We start from the raw sequence: 15,809 nt of genomic DNA on the forward strand, positions 1-15,809 counted from the left end.
AAAACCCACCTCAAGACCCTCCTCTTCGTCCGTGCTTTCGATCTCCCTGCTTCCCCCCGCCCCTCCCTCCCCCCTCCCCCACCCCGACCCTCAGCTCTGTCCAACGCCTTGGGATGTCCTCCCGACGTGAAAGGCGCTATACAAATTTAATTTTGTTGTTGCTGTTGTTGTTGTTGACAATGGCCATGCTTTTAGTTTTAACAGCCTGGATGTGTGGTTTGATGCCATGCATCCAGCATTAAGCTATTGGATCTTGATAGCATTGATTGCTCTTACTATTTAGGGGAAGTCACAGTTTATCTCAAATCAAGTGTTTTGTAATCATTGCCTGGAAGGTGAACTGAAGTTTTAGGAAAGAGCTAATGCAAAACAGACTTAGTTTGACACATAATTCTGACATGCTCGTTATGGCATGCTCGGTATCAAAAAAGTCACAATATGCATGGTCATGCATCTGATTTTGCAGTGTTTAGTCACAATTACATTATACGGTATATATCTTTTGTTAAGCAAAACACTTGGTCACTATTTCACTGTAAAAAATAACCCGAGGAGTGTATTTTCATCCATCAACAAACGTTCTATGGTAGTCATCATAACTAATGCTCTGTTAAATTGAACAAACAACAAAAAGATTATTAATAGTTTTTGTTGTGCTTTTCACTGAAATATTTCCAGCAAGCACAAACTAGAATACGAACAATTGGATTATCAGCACATCCATAGCACTGTTGCAAATTTAGTATCTGGTTTTACAACTTGTAATTATGTAGTGCTTTCATATAAAACAACATAAATAATAACAGTTTCAGTGCAATAGTGTATATACAAGCCTCTGAAATGAAAGGTAATAATAGTCCTTCCATTTGATAATAATAATCCTTGCATCTTCTAGATGTCTCAAAGCGCTTCACAGAATAGACTGTAAAGTGAATTGACTGTATATTTGTGGGCAAAATGACTTTTAGTAACAAAACTTCAGAGATAATCAAATTTCAGAAGTAATCCCTGTCAAGTGTAGTGACTGTATTTATAGGGAAACTTGGCAGCCAATTTGTACACAGCAATGTACATCAAACAGCCTTTAAGTGAATGATTAATTTATCTGGAGGATTGTTGGCTAGGAGATGAGGTCAGTGGAATTTGTAATTTTGAACTTGGGTTTGGGTTTAAGATCTGATTTAGGTTTGGAGGAGTAATCATGAACAAGGAACATATTTTCGTTCAAAGGAACATCTTAGATTGGTGGTAAGATTTAGGAATGAGGTGTCCTGATGTAGGGCAAAATTTAGAAATGATGTGCACTTGCCATTTTTGACCCTTAATAGAAATACTAGATCACATTACAGTATATTGGATTCATCTTTTAAAAATTCAAAGTCAAACCACAGATTTCTAAGAATTGAGTGACATCTACGAGTTTTTGTACATCTACATTCTGAATTTTGATGGTGATCTAGGGAAAGGGTATCTGCTGTGTAATTTATCTTCTCTTTCATTTTGAAATAAAACTTTCATGAAATAGTATATGCTGGTGCTGCCTGCCAAATCAATCTTTGAAGGCCAAACATCAGCCACAAAACGAATCAGCCAGCTAGGGATGAAGTCAAATCTGTTTTCATTTAGCTAGGAGGCATTTTTCTTTAGGGTATTTAATTTATTCCGTTCCATTTTCTTCATGCACAAAGGCACTAATACTTGCAACTGGAATAAAAAAAGCACTACTTTGGCTAAACTTCTAAATTGATACAAATTTAAATTGTCAGGTAAAAGAAAAACTTTTTAAAACGGGTTCAGTGAAACGAAATTCTTGAGTTTCAGCTGAAGTACAACAGGAACAGAACATAGCTGAGAGACAAACAAAAAAGGCATCGAGCCAATTTGGCACCGAGCCAAAGCGTGGGACACTCTGGACAATGAGAGAAAACTGATCTCATGATCTTGTTCTGTTTTACTTCTTCAATCAGTGCTGCTTCTCAAGATTGGAAATTAAAGCATATTGCAATTTCCCTCACCAATGCCCTGGAGCACGATAAACATTCCCAATAAAGTTCAAGAGGCATATGAGTAAGACAGCTTGGAGAACTAGAGAGTACAGTTTTCCACGAAATCTCTCAGTTACAGCTGCAAGTATGCATTTTCAAAACATTTTACTGGAATAAGCAAAATCGAGTTAACAGTGAGGCATCATTTGAAATTGAAGAGTTTCTCATATTCTGAACTTTAATCGTAATGAATTGCATTGCATGGGCAGGTTATACCAAAAGATTCGGAAGCTGTACTCATCCTGTGGTAAATTCCTGTGGTAAAATGTAAATGCTTTAATCTGTTAGGGCAAGTTAGGTCTCAATAAGATCATTCTTTCGGTTTTAAAATAAAGATTTTTTTTTAACCCAAATTCTGTCGAGTTTGCTTTGTGAAGTCAATGTAAAATGTGCAATCATGCAGCTGTTAACTTTTCCTTTTCACTCCATCACACAATGTGAAGCGATTTGTGGCAACTTTGCTGTTATTTCTGGGCCTGTGGAGTCTGGGGGAGGAGCAGGGAGTTGCCTGTGTCCACACTCCAGCTGCTTTGGCTGAAGATAAAATTTCCCCTGGCTCACTGAGACTGAGACACACTCAGACTGAACAGAGTCACACAACAGGGCGCTCTGGGAGAAAATGGCTTTGCTAATATTCCTGAGTGCTATTATTCCTCGACTTGTTTTTATTTTACATACTTTATTGGCGGTCTGGAGAGTGACTACAGTGAAAGAGAATCAGAACTACTGGCTTCTAACTCTGCTGATTTTGCTGATCTGTATCGAGATGATAGTGACTCTAAAGATCCGAAAAGGGAAAGATTACAAAGGGTAAGGGTCGCTATCAGTTAAATGATTTAATGTGAACAGTTGTTTTAATCTGTTGAAATTCTGAAGCTCGTTTTCAATACAATGTGTAGCTATAATTAGATTGAGTCTCTGATGAATTTTACAGGTACCTTTTCTGTGAAAGAAGCAGGTTTTGAATTGGATAAAAGAAACAGGCTTTTAGTTGAGTCTTAGATTTTATGAATCATTGCAATTGCTAAATAAAAGTATGTAAGAATGTGTACAGGATAACAGGGTCAAATGGGATACACATTGGAATCAAGAGGAGAATACTAGGTGAATACTGTAGGTTAACAGATGTGAGTAACAGGAGTATGGAAATTATATGGACACATTTTCCCAGCATCTTTAGAAGGGGAATCCTTGAGAGGAATGTAGGTGGTGCTATTAAGCTCATCTAAAGAACACAAGTTCTGTGGAGTCAACGTTGGTTTAAACAAACGCAATTCATGGCTTACAAACCTACTGAAATTGTTTGAGAAAGTTAATTTAATTAGTGAAGGAGGAATGTCAAGTGGCTACAAATTAATGTTTCTTTCAGAATGTTTTTAATGAAACTCCACTTTTTTAAATGTAAAGGTTAAAGCTCATGGTTCTAACAGTAAAATAGATTGCTAAATCAAAATCTAATTTGGCACTATGGAGCAGAAGGTAGGTGAAAAGTGTTGTCTTTAGGCAATGCCTAGTAGACCTTTATTGGGTCTTTTTTGAATCCCTACTATTGACACTTTTGAAGCAAGAGAGAACTTTTAATGTAGCATTTCCTAATTATACCACTCTGTGGGCAGGTGACTAATATAAGGATTAGATTTGGTTTACGGATATTACACATTAGCCCCCCATGTCAAGTTATCAACAAAGCTAATTCAATATTTGATTGATATCATCTTAAGAAATGACTTTAAGTTGAGTGAAGTTACTCTAAGCTATTTATTTAACTGTTAAGACCGAAGTACCTAACAGTTGTTTATCTGTTTTATACCATTAGTACAAAAAATAATTTTATCGGAAATCTTTCCCTCACAAAGCTCTTTAAGCTTGTTTCCATGTTGTTGTAATACAAATGCAAGGATTATTATACTGAGGTTGGCCTCTAGGAACTTAGTTGTGAAGTAATGCTCATTTAAGCATCGCTTACAGTGCACTTATCTTATTATTATTATTGATATATATCGCATCTGAATAGTTGTGTTTTCACCCACAAAAATACACAGATCCATTGAGACATCTCGATAATGTGATAAAGCGCTGTATCAGATGATTATTGTTACCATTATTATTAACTACTGGTTTGCTTCAGAGAGAAATATTTTCAAACAGCTTATAAGTGAATCATAGTGAATTAGGAGGTGTGCTAGACCAAATATTTTCACTAAAGTGACTGCAAATCTTGATTCAGAATCTTTCTATTAAGTAGTACAGAAAGTATTTTCAACAAGTCAGGAGGAAATCCTGAAAAGACACGGTCCTATGTTCTGCCCAGAAGCAGGAAATGTGTAAAACACAATTGTTTATATACCTTTGTGATGGAACGCCTCCTGACCTGAAGTATTTTTTTTTCATTTTAATGGTACAACACAGAGATAGCCAACATTTAGATACTTTTGTTAGTCTTTTATGAGCAATCCTCCCTCAGGAATGAGTTACTGATCTAGACAGAGAACTCATCTCCAGAGGTAAAGGACAATATCTTAAGTGCTAGAATTTAATCTTAGAATAAATTGAATGGATTGTAGAAATCGATTATGTAAGCATTATAGTTCTGATTATGCAGGTGCACATATCGTACAGTGAACTTCACATTGGGAAGTGCTAAAAACACAATTTGTGTCTCTGTTATATTTTGGAGTAAGATTGTCACAGCCAGATGTCTATTAAGCAGAGCAAACCATTTACACCAGCTGGGGATTAATGACTCTTGCCTTTGCTTGTGAAATCATACTGGAAAAGCTCACTAATTTAAACAATAATACATACCTATGGTTAAGAACAGTTCCAATTTATTACTTAAATGTTCACAACTCTAACTGTGCATCCATACATTCTAACCAGTCACTTAGACAAGCACTCCCTTTCCTGCTGTTCTATCTTATCAATGGAGTCCTTCATGTGACTGCTAGTGCTAGATCCAAAACATGAAATGAGTCATTGAAAACCAATGGAATAAATTGATAGTGTACCCTACAAAACACTTACAAGCTGAGATAGCGACAGAACAAGACATTCTGCTGTTCAAGTTCTAACTTTTTTAGAGAATTGCGCACCTTATCCCTTTAAATACGATTTGTTGTTCACATGCAGTGACGTCTGCTAGGCATTCATCTGCATTTTAACCACTAAAGTACTATAGAGGAATCAACATAATTCTCCCTTTGTTTTTCCTTCTAAGAGACAAAGAGATAATTATGTAGTTTTCATAACAGTCACTTTAGGTTACAGTTAAAGTTAACCTACAGTTAAAACCTAGTGTTTCATTCATTTTAAATATCATATCCTTATAACTCTCAGACCTTAGGGCATTTACCTCTTGATAGACATCAGATGGCACTTCTGTGAGTTTGTGTATCTCAGTTATTATTGTTGAGTGACTTCCATGGTTTATGGACCAGCTGGCACTGTGACTCTGAGCTTCTCATTCATTGTGCCTTTGTAATGTCCAGATAATTCACTGTGTTGCAATACTCCTGATGGCTCGGTAGTACCTTTTATGACTTTTAACTTTCGAGTGCTCTCACTTCCTACTCATATAGCTCATTACTGCTGTTCTCTTCACTGACTCCAAGTCTCACCTGAACTTAAATACTTAAATTCACATTTGATGTGCATTCTGAGTTCAGTTGAGGATTGCTTTGAAGGAATTATATTATCTTTCCCACTTAGTTTACCTATCAGCCTGGCTCAATTAGTAGCATTCCTCCCTTAATGGGTTGTGAGTCCATTTCCCTTGTCACAACCACACCACTGTGAGCTGACAGTTTAGGCAGATGCTGCAGTGCAGTTCTGGGTGAGTGCAACATTTTCAGAGATCTTTTGGATGAGATGATAAATTAAGATCTCTTTTGTTTGTTTACATGGATGTTAAAGACACTGTGTAATGCTCTACTGGAGCACTGGTTGAGGCAGAATCCATTTTAGCTTTCAAAAGGGAACTAGATAGAGTAGTAAACTACAGGGGTCTGGGAAATTACAATACAATACACATTTACATTTATATTAGCACCTTTCAAATTGGGAGGACGTCCCAAGGTGCTGCAGAGTCCAGAAGGCACATGGGATTGAAAATATTACTCTTAAAAGAGCTAACACAGACACAAAAGGCCAAATGGCCTTCTTCTGTGCTGTAAATTGATATAGTTCTATTCAAAACTAGAAGGAAAAGTCTCCCTGTGTCCAGCCAGCAATCTTCCAGATGAATTGATCATTCACTTCATGGCTAATTCTGGAATCTTGCTGTGGGCAAATTGATTAACTTTGTTTGCTAACAAATAGTCACTACACCTGATAGCAATTTACTGTGAATGTAAATGTTTCAACATTACAAACACACTATCAAATGCAAGGATTATTATTATCATAGTAATTTTTATGGCTAATGGTGGAATTTTCAGAATATAAACACACATTATCAAGTTACTACACTTAATGACTAGCAGATTTGTAAAACCACAACTGTCGCTTGGATATAATATAGAATTGTACACCATTATAGAGGACATCAAAGATCCTCATCTTGAAACCTAGCATTGTAAAATACTGTACAAAAGTGTTTTTGATAGGCCATTCAGGAAAAACAATGGGCTCTAAAGGCTGGCTGGTACTTGAACCTGCCACCTTCAGTTTTGAGAACTTGTTCTTGGTTAGCTGGTAAGTTTGAATCTTTTTTGTCATAACAAATCAATTATAAGCTTCTGTTATTATAATATAACACAAAATTGACTGTTGCCAAAATATTATGGCCCAGAAAGCTAGATAAGTCTCTACTTACTTTGGTTTGTTTGTGATAAATTGTTATAATTGTAACTGGACACAGGCAAGTTGGAAACTTCAGAAGGCTTTTGGCTTAGGAACACTGGTTTACACTTTTCACACAGAGTACTGCACAACCTAAATGTAGAAGATGACACTTAGGTCTGATTAAACTCTGAATAGACTTATGGTGAATAATGCAGACCCAGCTATGTTACTTAAACCTAATTACACCCTAACTGCATGAAGTGAAAACATATATTCGGATATTCTCAGTCCTAAACTTTTAAGAGCTCAGACCATCTCATTACCAAATCAAAATATGTTTGTGCTATGAATTTGTCCAATTGTACGAGGTTAATTTCAATGAGAAGAGATGAGCTTTTTACCACAGCTCAGTAAGAATCTACATGTTTAAAGACAGGGGATTCTGACAGACAGTTTTGTGTTAATTTATCCTAAATATTATGCTTTTGATTTCCTAGAATACAGCTCAATACAGTAACACATAACTTTTAGCATCACTTAAAGTTCACAATTCATCAGGAGTAATTTCCTTTTTCATATTTGAGAGGATTTGAAAATATGTGATTAATGCCCTGATAAATTCTGTAATTGATTTTCTAAATTAATTTCCACCACAGGTGTTCAAAAATGTTGTAAAATTTTCACTGAATGAAATATAGATGAATGATAACTAAAGATGCTGAAATGTTTAGGATTGTGTCACTGTCCTCTAACATATCTATACTCTCGTTTGAATAGGTTTTCTCCAGCAATTTTTTTTTATCTAATCAATATAATTCCTTCAATCTGGATCCTTGAAGTCAATCACTTTCAATGGATAAAGAAAAATAAATGTTCACCAGTGAATGAATCTTCCCACAAGTGCTTGGTATGTATTTTCCATTCATTTGCTGAATGTGATGCAGTATTAGAGAGAACCTCAAAATAAATATTGTCTCTCATTACATTGGCCTGAAAGCTTCCTGTCTTTCATGTCTTTTAAATGAGTCATAGTTGTGTTTGTATATTACATGCATTTACTCAATGCATTCCTTTGGTGCAGTTAACCTACTACAAGCTAACGTAGCATTGTCTACTACAATAATAATATTTGCATTTGATAAAGCACTTTATCATGTTGAAAAGCACTTTGACTGTGTAGGCAAACACAGCAGTCAATTTTCACAGAGCAATGCCCCAGAAACAGACATGAGTTGAATGATCGATTTTTGTCTATCTGAGAATTTGATGGTCAGATCACCAGGATAAATACTTCACAGTGCTGTGGGCACCCAAGCTGACATATATATATATATATATATAATATACAATAAATTCATTATCTATATATATGGATTTATTGTTGTATCTTGGGACAAGTTAATTAAAACAACAAATGAGATTCCAATTCTTATACTCTTTGTAAATTGTCCCCTTGAATTATAACATACTTAATGCCTAATATTCCATGGTTGAGTTTGAAATCTTACAATCTCAATCTGTTTAATTCCAATCTACTGCGACCTAAGGAAAAAATAATTAGTATTTTATGATAAAAATTGTTTATTCCTTTCCTACTCACAGATTACTAAGATTAGTGTCTGAGGTACTTCCCTTCTCATAGTTTGAAGGAAACTGTTTTTAAAGCTTTGGCACAAAAAACATCTTGTATCCTAAACAAACATTATGTTTGGCTCCTGGAGAAAACTCCTTCAGACGGAATATTTTTAGAAAAAGCAAAAGTATTAATGCTCGTAGCTTCTGATATTCAGTTCTATTCAAAGCAAGCTGCAGCCATATTACCAAGACAAAAATTAAGTACATTTTTCCCTTAGACAAGGCATGTGCTTGGTTAAGCAGAGAATTGAAATACTCGTTATCCCTGCAACAAAGTTAGCATTACATTGTCTTCACAGAATATACTGTATGAACTAGGCAGGGCTTTAAATCTAAAAGTAATTACAGATTATCCTTCAAGTAAAGCAACACAAATTAAACATCTGGTCTTAAATTAAGGTCAATGTAAATATGTTCTGTGTCGGTGAAGCATAACTCATTCTCCACAGCATTACATTTATATATGCCAGGCTACAAAATGTATGTAGGCTATGTAGAGTAAATGTTAACAGATGAAAAGTTGAACAAATATCTATGGGATACAAAGTAGCGAGGGGGCGTTTACCTAAATGTTAAGTGGCTTCAGGACCAATAATCTATAAAATTGAAAAGCAATTGAGTTATTAAATCTGATGTCTCTAGGCATTTTTGGTTGAAGAACCACCACTTCTCCACTTTCTGCATCTGGTTCTTACCACACATTAGTTTCCACAGATTCATGTATTCTTGTGAGGGCAGTTATATTGTAACACTGACTCAGTGCTATGTATGCAGTAGAGAAGTGTGAGCTGGCTCCCTGGAGTTGCACTACCAGCTCCCCTATCACTCTCACCCAAAGCTCAGGTCCAAGTGACGGCCATCTCTGTAAACATAAACCACACTATGTCTTGCATGCTTACCATTGCCAATCCTCCCTTTGCTCAGCTCAGCCCAATCAGTACTTTATGGCAGCAGTTGTTGTGTTTCAACAGTGACTCATCTGATATACAAATTTAATCCAGATATTTTGGCAAGGTTGTGCGTTGCTACAAAACATCTGTAGTATGGTATTCTTTGCCAGGTCAGTGGAAACCAGATTTAAAAATGCTGATTCAGTAGATCCACGTGTAATTTTTAGCTTTTGTGGAGTCCTGTAGCTCAGTGGTTAGAGCACTCGAAGGCTTCGCAAGCGAGAGACCTGGGTTTGATTCTCAGCAGGGCAAAATGTTGGGCCAGTTTCCTTACTCCACATGGCTCTGTTTATCTAACAGCAAGTAGGAACCCAGTTGTTAGTCGATTGGCGGACCGCTTTTCCGGGGATAATAATCCTTCAAAAAATACAATAATAATTTGGTCACTCGATCTACGATTGTTTGTGGGACATTGCTGTGTGCAATTGACTGCTGGGTTTTGCCCACAATTATACAGTCAATTCACTTTACAGTATATTCAGTGAAGTGCTTTGAGACATCTAGAAGACGTGAAAAGCGCTGTATCAAATGCAAGGATTATTATTATTTATCACTGGTGATCCCACAGAATGAAATAATTGACTTCAAAATTGCTTAGATCCTGAATACATTAGAATATTATATAAGTAAGATATTCAAAAAGTAATCTGTCTGTTCCTTTATAGGATAAGATATGGACAATTATTTAAAAGCAGCATTAAGTTGTTCAAATGAAATATATGGTTTGTATGAGCTTAGATGGATATTTTTTAAATGTTCACAATGTTACATTGTTTCTGAACTGAGTTATACGACTGTTGCCTGAACCTGCCATGTTTCCCTTATTTGGGAGAGATGATAACTTTTGCAGTGCTGATTGTCAGAAGTCTCTTCAGATCTTTGTGGAGCATGTAGCGCTGCTCTATCACAGTCTTCCTGCTCAGGCACTGCCCTTTTTTCTGACTGGAAGGTTTTATTATATCACAATCTCTCCTGGGGATTAGACCTCCTGTAACTTGTGAGCCTTTGCTATTTCTGGACGTTCCTGGATGTCGCTTTCTCTTGCATATGAATTGCAATGGCCTACAGTATTTATACTCTTCATCACAAATATGATGTTGTTTCTGCTTATAAATCTCATTTTGTCCTCTAAATTGGTCACCTCACTCTTTCATGTCCTTGCCTGGCCTGGGTTAGACAATCATTTTCAATGGATTTCCTCAGCTGCAATTTTTTTCTTAATTTTTTTTCCTTAATGACATTGGCAAGTCCTAATAAGTTCAACTGGACAATTTTCATTAAATGTTTTATTTTCCTTGGGGAGGAAGTAAGAGTGATCCCCTTGGAGCTAAACTGGCTCCAAGATGAATTGTTTCGCAATGGGATGATAGAATCAAGTCTGTGGTGATCTCAGTAGTTTGGTTCCTGTGCCAGGCAGATCCACAGTACTGTACTCCAAGGCACTGCTGATGACAGACTTGATAGTCTGACTCATCAGCAGGACTTGGAGGCGAGACAGGTCATTGGGGCCAGAGATTTTTCTAACTCAGGTTTGGTTAACCCTGCAACCAAAGCCCTAATGGTAGAGTGGTCCTAACTGGATAAGCAGCGGGAATCTTGCCAGAAGTGCAATGGCAAGCTATGCTGTTTTAGCTGGTTAAATGCCAGCAGTGCTTCAACACACACTCTCTTATAAGGCTTGTGGTCACCAAGCCTTGGTTCTTGAAAACCTGTGACAGGTGCTTCAGGGGAGAAAGTGTGCATTGCATTCCAGACACAGGAATTTCCATGTGTGGGTGGCAAAGCACAGAACTCTCATTCTGGTTTGGAAAGTTTTAAGCATGCAGGCTGTGTTCCTCCGAGAGAGAGTGCACACTATTCCAGACATGGGAATTTCCATGCGGAGATGACAAAGAATGGAACTCTCAGTCTGCTTCGGCTAGTTTTTAGCATGTTAAAGTTCTGTATGTGTTGATCAAAACTAATCTATAAACAGTCAATCCTGTCTTCAATAACTTCTCAAAGAACTGGGACAAAATGGCCTTTATATAGGGTGGCCTCTGAGTTAAGGTCCATTGGTGTGCAAACGTGGCTGTTTCCAGTACCCACAGCAACTAAAGGTGTCCCTCACAGCATAGCCAATACCTGGGACATTAGATTGTCTGTTGATGTAACCCAAGCAAAACCAAAAAACAATATACAACACTTAGTATTTTAGAGATAATGGGGTAAAAATTGCAATGTTCCTTAAACTATTCTGTCTTAATTTGCACAATGAACATGTTAAGCATACTGCAAATATTATCTCCATTGTGTGTTTCATGGAAATTCCAACATATATCCTCCTCAGGGTGCTCGTGTCCTGAATGCTTATTGTTTGAATATCAATTTTCCAGGAGGTTTCCTCACCAAATGATGATCCAGCTGCTCAACAGTCAGAAGATCTGAGTAGTCCACTAGATGTGGTAAAACAAATTATTTGTATTTTTACCTTTGCACAGAAACACAGAGCTGCACCTAGACAGTAATTAATGTTGCTTCCTTCATAACATTTATAACATAATTTCACAAACCCAGAAAAGATATCCTGGTGAATCATTACACACCTTCAATAATAAAGACCAATGTGTAGATTCAAAAGAATATACGTGTTCTCAAAACTCTGTATAAATACTATGTTAAAAGTATTGCATGGTGTGTTTTGCTTGTGAATGTGTTGAGTGTAAATTATGTAATCTTATGATTTTTTTTATTTTAAATAATTCTTTACTTGAACCAGGCCTTCAAGAACATCGATGATTGGACATTAGCTCTTCACCAGGCTCTTTTGATTCTGCTTATACTAGGAAAATGGCTTCTTCCCATGGGAGCCGGCATCACCCGAGACCAACTCTCACAGCTTCTCCTGATGTTTGTGGGAATTGCAGCTGATATCTTGGAGTTTAGCAGTGAAACGCTGGCAGAGAAGGGTGTCAGGTAAGTTGTATATTAGACAAAAAACAATCAGTGTCATTACGGCCACATATATTGCATCATCATTGACACATGAAATGTAATGATGATTTCAGGTGCAATTCTGACCTGGTATTTCTAATCATGGCTGTGTGGACATGGAGTATGTTACAATTTCCCTTGGATGTTGTAGGTAAGTTTTAATATACTTTTCTTATCCGGTTTAGATTTTTTTTGCAAGTATTTGAGGGCACTGTAGTAATGCATGGTTTTAATTTTTGGAAATACGACTTCTTGTCCCCTGGTTAAATTTGCTGTTTAATGTATTGCCATGTCAATTTGCTTGAACAACTCTCTCAGAATTCTTTGCAACTTTTTAAAAGCACCATACATCACATTATTAGCTCTTTGATCAGTTATTAAAAACAGATCATATAAAATACATTTCCAGAATATTTATTAATAACTCTGAGCCAAGACTGACGCATAATGATTAGCTTAAGGTATATTAATGACTGCTAAATTTAGTAAACAGAGTAGCTGTTGCCCATTGTCACTAGTTTCAGATTATTCTCTCATTTAATGCTTTCTAATTTTTATTTTTACTAAATATTATCATTCATCTGTATTTCTGACATTTCTAACTACCCTTAATGCTGACAGTATATCTTGTGTGAAACAGACTGAAAGAGAATACCAGCGCCAGAACAAAGCTTGCTGATGATAACCTAGAATGGTACTGTAGGAAAAAACAAGATGAAAAGTCAAATGTGGGCAAAGCTGGAGATGAAAGGAAGAGCATAAGGAAAAAAAATATGAAGAGATAGGAACCTAATTGTAACCTAGAAAAGCTCAGACATGGACAGGACCAACAAAATACAACAAAGATAACAACAAGGAACCAAGTGAAAAAAGTGAATCATTGAAATGTAATCAGGTGCGGACTCGCTATATGAGAAATCAGGAAATTTCCAGAATGCCCTCATGGATGGTTCCCGAGCTCCTCCGTGAATGGCTCCTGATACTTACAACCCAATGCAGCCTAATTTGTAAATTCTATTTAAGCCTCGATAAAACCTTGTGGTAATTTATGCCGAAACCTGAGAATCCTGAGCCCATTGGGAAACCAGGCCACCATTGAATATAATGTATAGTAGCTCTTCCCTACCATAACTGATGAGGGTTCTGATACTTTGGGATGATTATGTGAGTGAGAGATATCTTTCAAGATCCCACAGCACTAAGCTAATGCCTGCTTGTTCAGTATATTGTAAATGCAATCATTACTAACACAAGAGTTAATTTTGAAATCGATAGGAGTAAATTGACATTTTTTCTCATCTATATTGCAGTGCAACAGATTGAATGCCAAGCAACTCCAACTGGAAAAAGGATGAGAAACTTACTGCTGTGCAAACACAGTGCAGACCTGTGGAATATTTGCATAAGTATATTTATTCAAGACGGGCCCTTCCTTTTTGTCCGATTGTATTTAATGCTGAAACATCATGTTATCAACCAGATGCTCGCATTTTTTGCTGTCAAGAATGCATTAGTGTTGATCCTGCAGGTATATCGCTTGGTAGTCATATACTTAGACATTCGAGAATCACTCAATAGTCAACAGCAAAATCGCCAGCGTGAAACAAACTGTTGTCCATGTGACATTGAGGATACGCAATTTCTCTGAACAGTTGGGATACTGAAAAAAAAAGCACTTGGATTCCAATGAGGGAGTGTTTCAGGGACAAAATGAACATTTATAACATTATAATCGTCTTTTCGCCTTATACTATTAACAATTAATGATTGCTTCTAACACAATGGTAGCTTTGTGCCTCTTTTGAGTTATTCTTGTGATTCGCTAGAATTATTTTGTTTAGGAATCAAGAAAAGTAGACATTTTATAATGATTGCTAACAACATACAACAAGAACAACCACAATAACAACTTGCATTTAAAAAGTGCCCTTCATGCAGGGGCAGGGACTCAGCTCATAAATGATGAAATGATTACAAAAAAAACACATTTAATGTTATTTTCAGTTGTATTAAGTAATTTGTTGCTCAGTCAAAAAGTATTATACTTCATGTTTTTTTCCAAACTGCATTCTTGCACAGCAGTAATTTTATGGTGGCACCTTTGAATATTATAAAACAAGGAGCCACAAGGAGGATTCGGAAGAAAATAGAGGGATTCATGCTCTCAGGAAAAAGTTAAAGCTTACACTGCAGTGCAAGCAGAATCAACACTTGAATTACTACACATGCCGGTTTATCATTCCAACTTTGTCACAACCTCATATTGGCAAGAACCTTGTAAAGTTCAAATAGTCATTCAGAAAAAAAATAAGTTTGGAAAGGAATGGCCCATTATCTTACCTGGCACTGGGGAAAAAAGGCTTTGATATCTGAATGCAATACAAACCACAGCCACATATAAAGTGCATAACCAATTTGTGCCTTTGTGCAAAGTGACATAAATATTGAATGGAAGCGTCTATGTGTAGCACAAATAGATAGTAAATTTGTATTAGCTGCATTGTGTCATGTAAAATGGGACCCAAGCTATTTTAAAGTTGCACATGCTTTTTTCCTAATCTTTTATACAAATACTTTTACACACATTAGGTCCAGACAAACAAAAAATAGCACGTAACTTGCATGGAAAGGGTTAACGCTAGTATTGTTGCATTTGTAGGGAGCAACTTTTATTGGGAGTTGCTAGGAGAATGTGGGCCTTTTGTCTTTTATGTATGCAGCTTTTCTGTTTCACAAAATAAAGTCCTTTGTTTTTTTTCATATCCATTCATTCCAGTGCCATTTGTATTTATCAGTTTAATGTTTGAAAAACAGAGTGTCTCTTCAACCGAACAAGCAATACACTAAACACAGAGTAGTGAATACGTCATAGCCAGAAGTAAAACTCGGAGAGACTTCTGACACTACATTCTAAAATAGAAATATAAAAATGGAAGGAACAAAATCTTAACTAAACCGGTTCATAGTTACAAAGTTCATGTTTTTTCTGTATCACAAGTTAATATATAAGGTTGTAAAACCATGTTTTTTTAAACTGTTTGACAAAGTGTGTTAAAACTGTTGTATAAATGTGCAGAATATTGTGTAATTATACAAGCCAACAAATCTAGTCCCCATTTATACACCTGCGAAGAAATAAAAATAATCAATTCAAATTATACAGTATTTGATTTATCCAAATAAAAATCTATTTCAATTTAACTATGCATGGATCAACATAGCTTCAACTGAACTAATTCAGGCTTATACAAACAACAACAACTCGCATTTATATGAGGGAAAATGTGGGGGTATGTCTAAAAGAAATACTATTTCCTTTTTATACCCCAATATATGAAGTGACCCAATAATTTCTGTGGCCAGGACAAATAAAGAGTTAATAACCGATAGGGGAAACAGTTTTGTCAGGTAAAAGATCAGTACA

The 15,809-nt window shown here is 36.2% G+C and overlaps 1 protein-coding gene across 1 annotated transcript; it reads left to right on the plus strand.

Annotated features, from left to right (window-relative positions):
* The first annotated feature begins 2,538 nt into the window (after positions 1–2,538).
* tmem26b (transmembrane protein 26b) lies at positions 2,539–15,531 on the plus strand. Its single transcript, XM_007897146.2, has 6 exons — positions 2,539–2,855; positions 7,605–7,734; positions 11,788–11,856; positions 12,171–12,367; positions 12,460–12,536; positions 13,696–15,531. Exons 1-6 carry the CDS (start codon positions 2,665–2,667, stop codon positions 14,031–14,033), a joined length of 1,002 nt encoding a protein of 333 aa, XP_007895337.1. The 5' UTR covers positions 2,539–2,664; the 3' UTR covers positions 14,034–15,531.
* The last annotated feature ends 278 nt before the right edge of the window (positions 15,532–15,809 follow it).

The sequence above is a fragment of the Callorhinchus milii genome, unplaced genomic scaffold, assembly GCF_018977255.1.
Source record: "Callorhinchus milii isolate IMCB2004 unplaced genomic scaffold, IMCB_Cmil_1.0 Scaffold7, whole genome shotgun sequence".
In the NCBI taxonomy this organism is placed as follows: domain Eukaryota; kingdom Metazoa; phylum Chordata; class Chondrichthyes; order Chimaeriformes; family Callorhinchidae; genus Callorhinchus; species Callorhinchus milii.

Excerpts from the sequence above, each read along its gene's own strand:
- tmem26b (XM_007897146.2), top strand. The coding sequence starts at position 2,665 with ATGGCTTTGCTAATATTCCTGAGTGCTATTATTCCTCGACTTGTTTTT. Across the intron at positions 7,735-11,787 it reads AATCTTCCCACAAGTGCTTG|GAGGTTTCCTCACCAAATGA; the intron begins GTATGTATTTTC and ends TCAATTTTCCAG. Across the intron at positions 11,857-12,170 it reads TGAGTAGTCCACTAGATGTG|GCCTTCAAGAACATCGATGA; the intron begins GTAAAACAAATT and ends TACTTGAACCAG.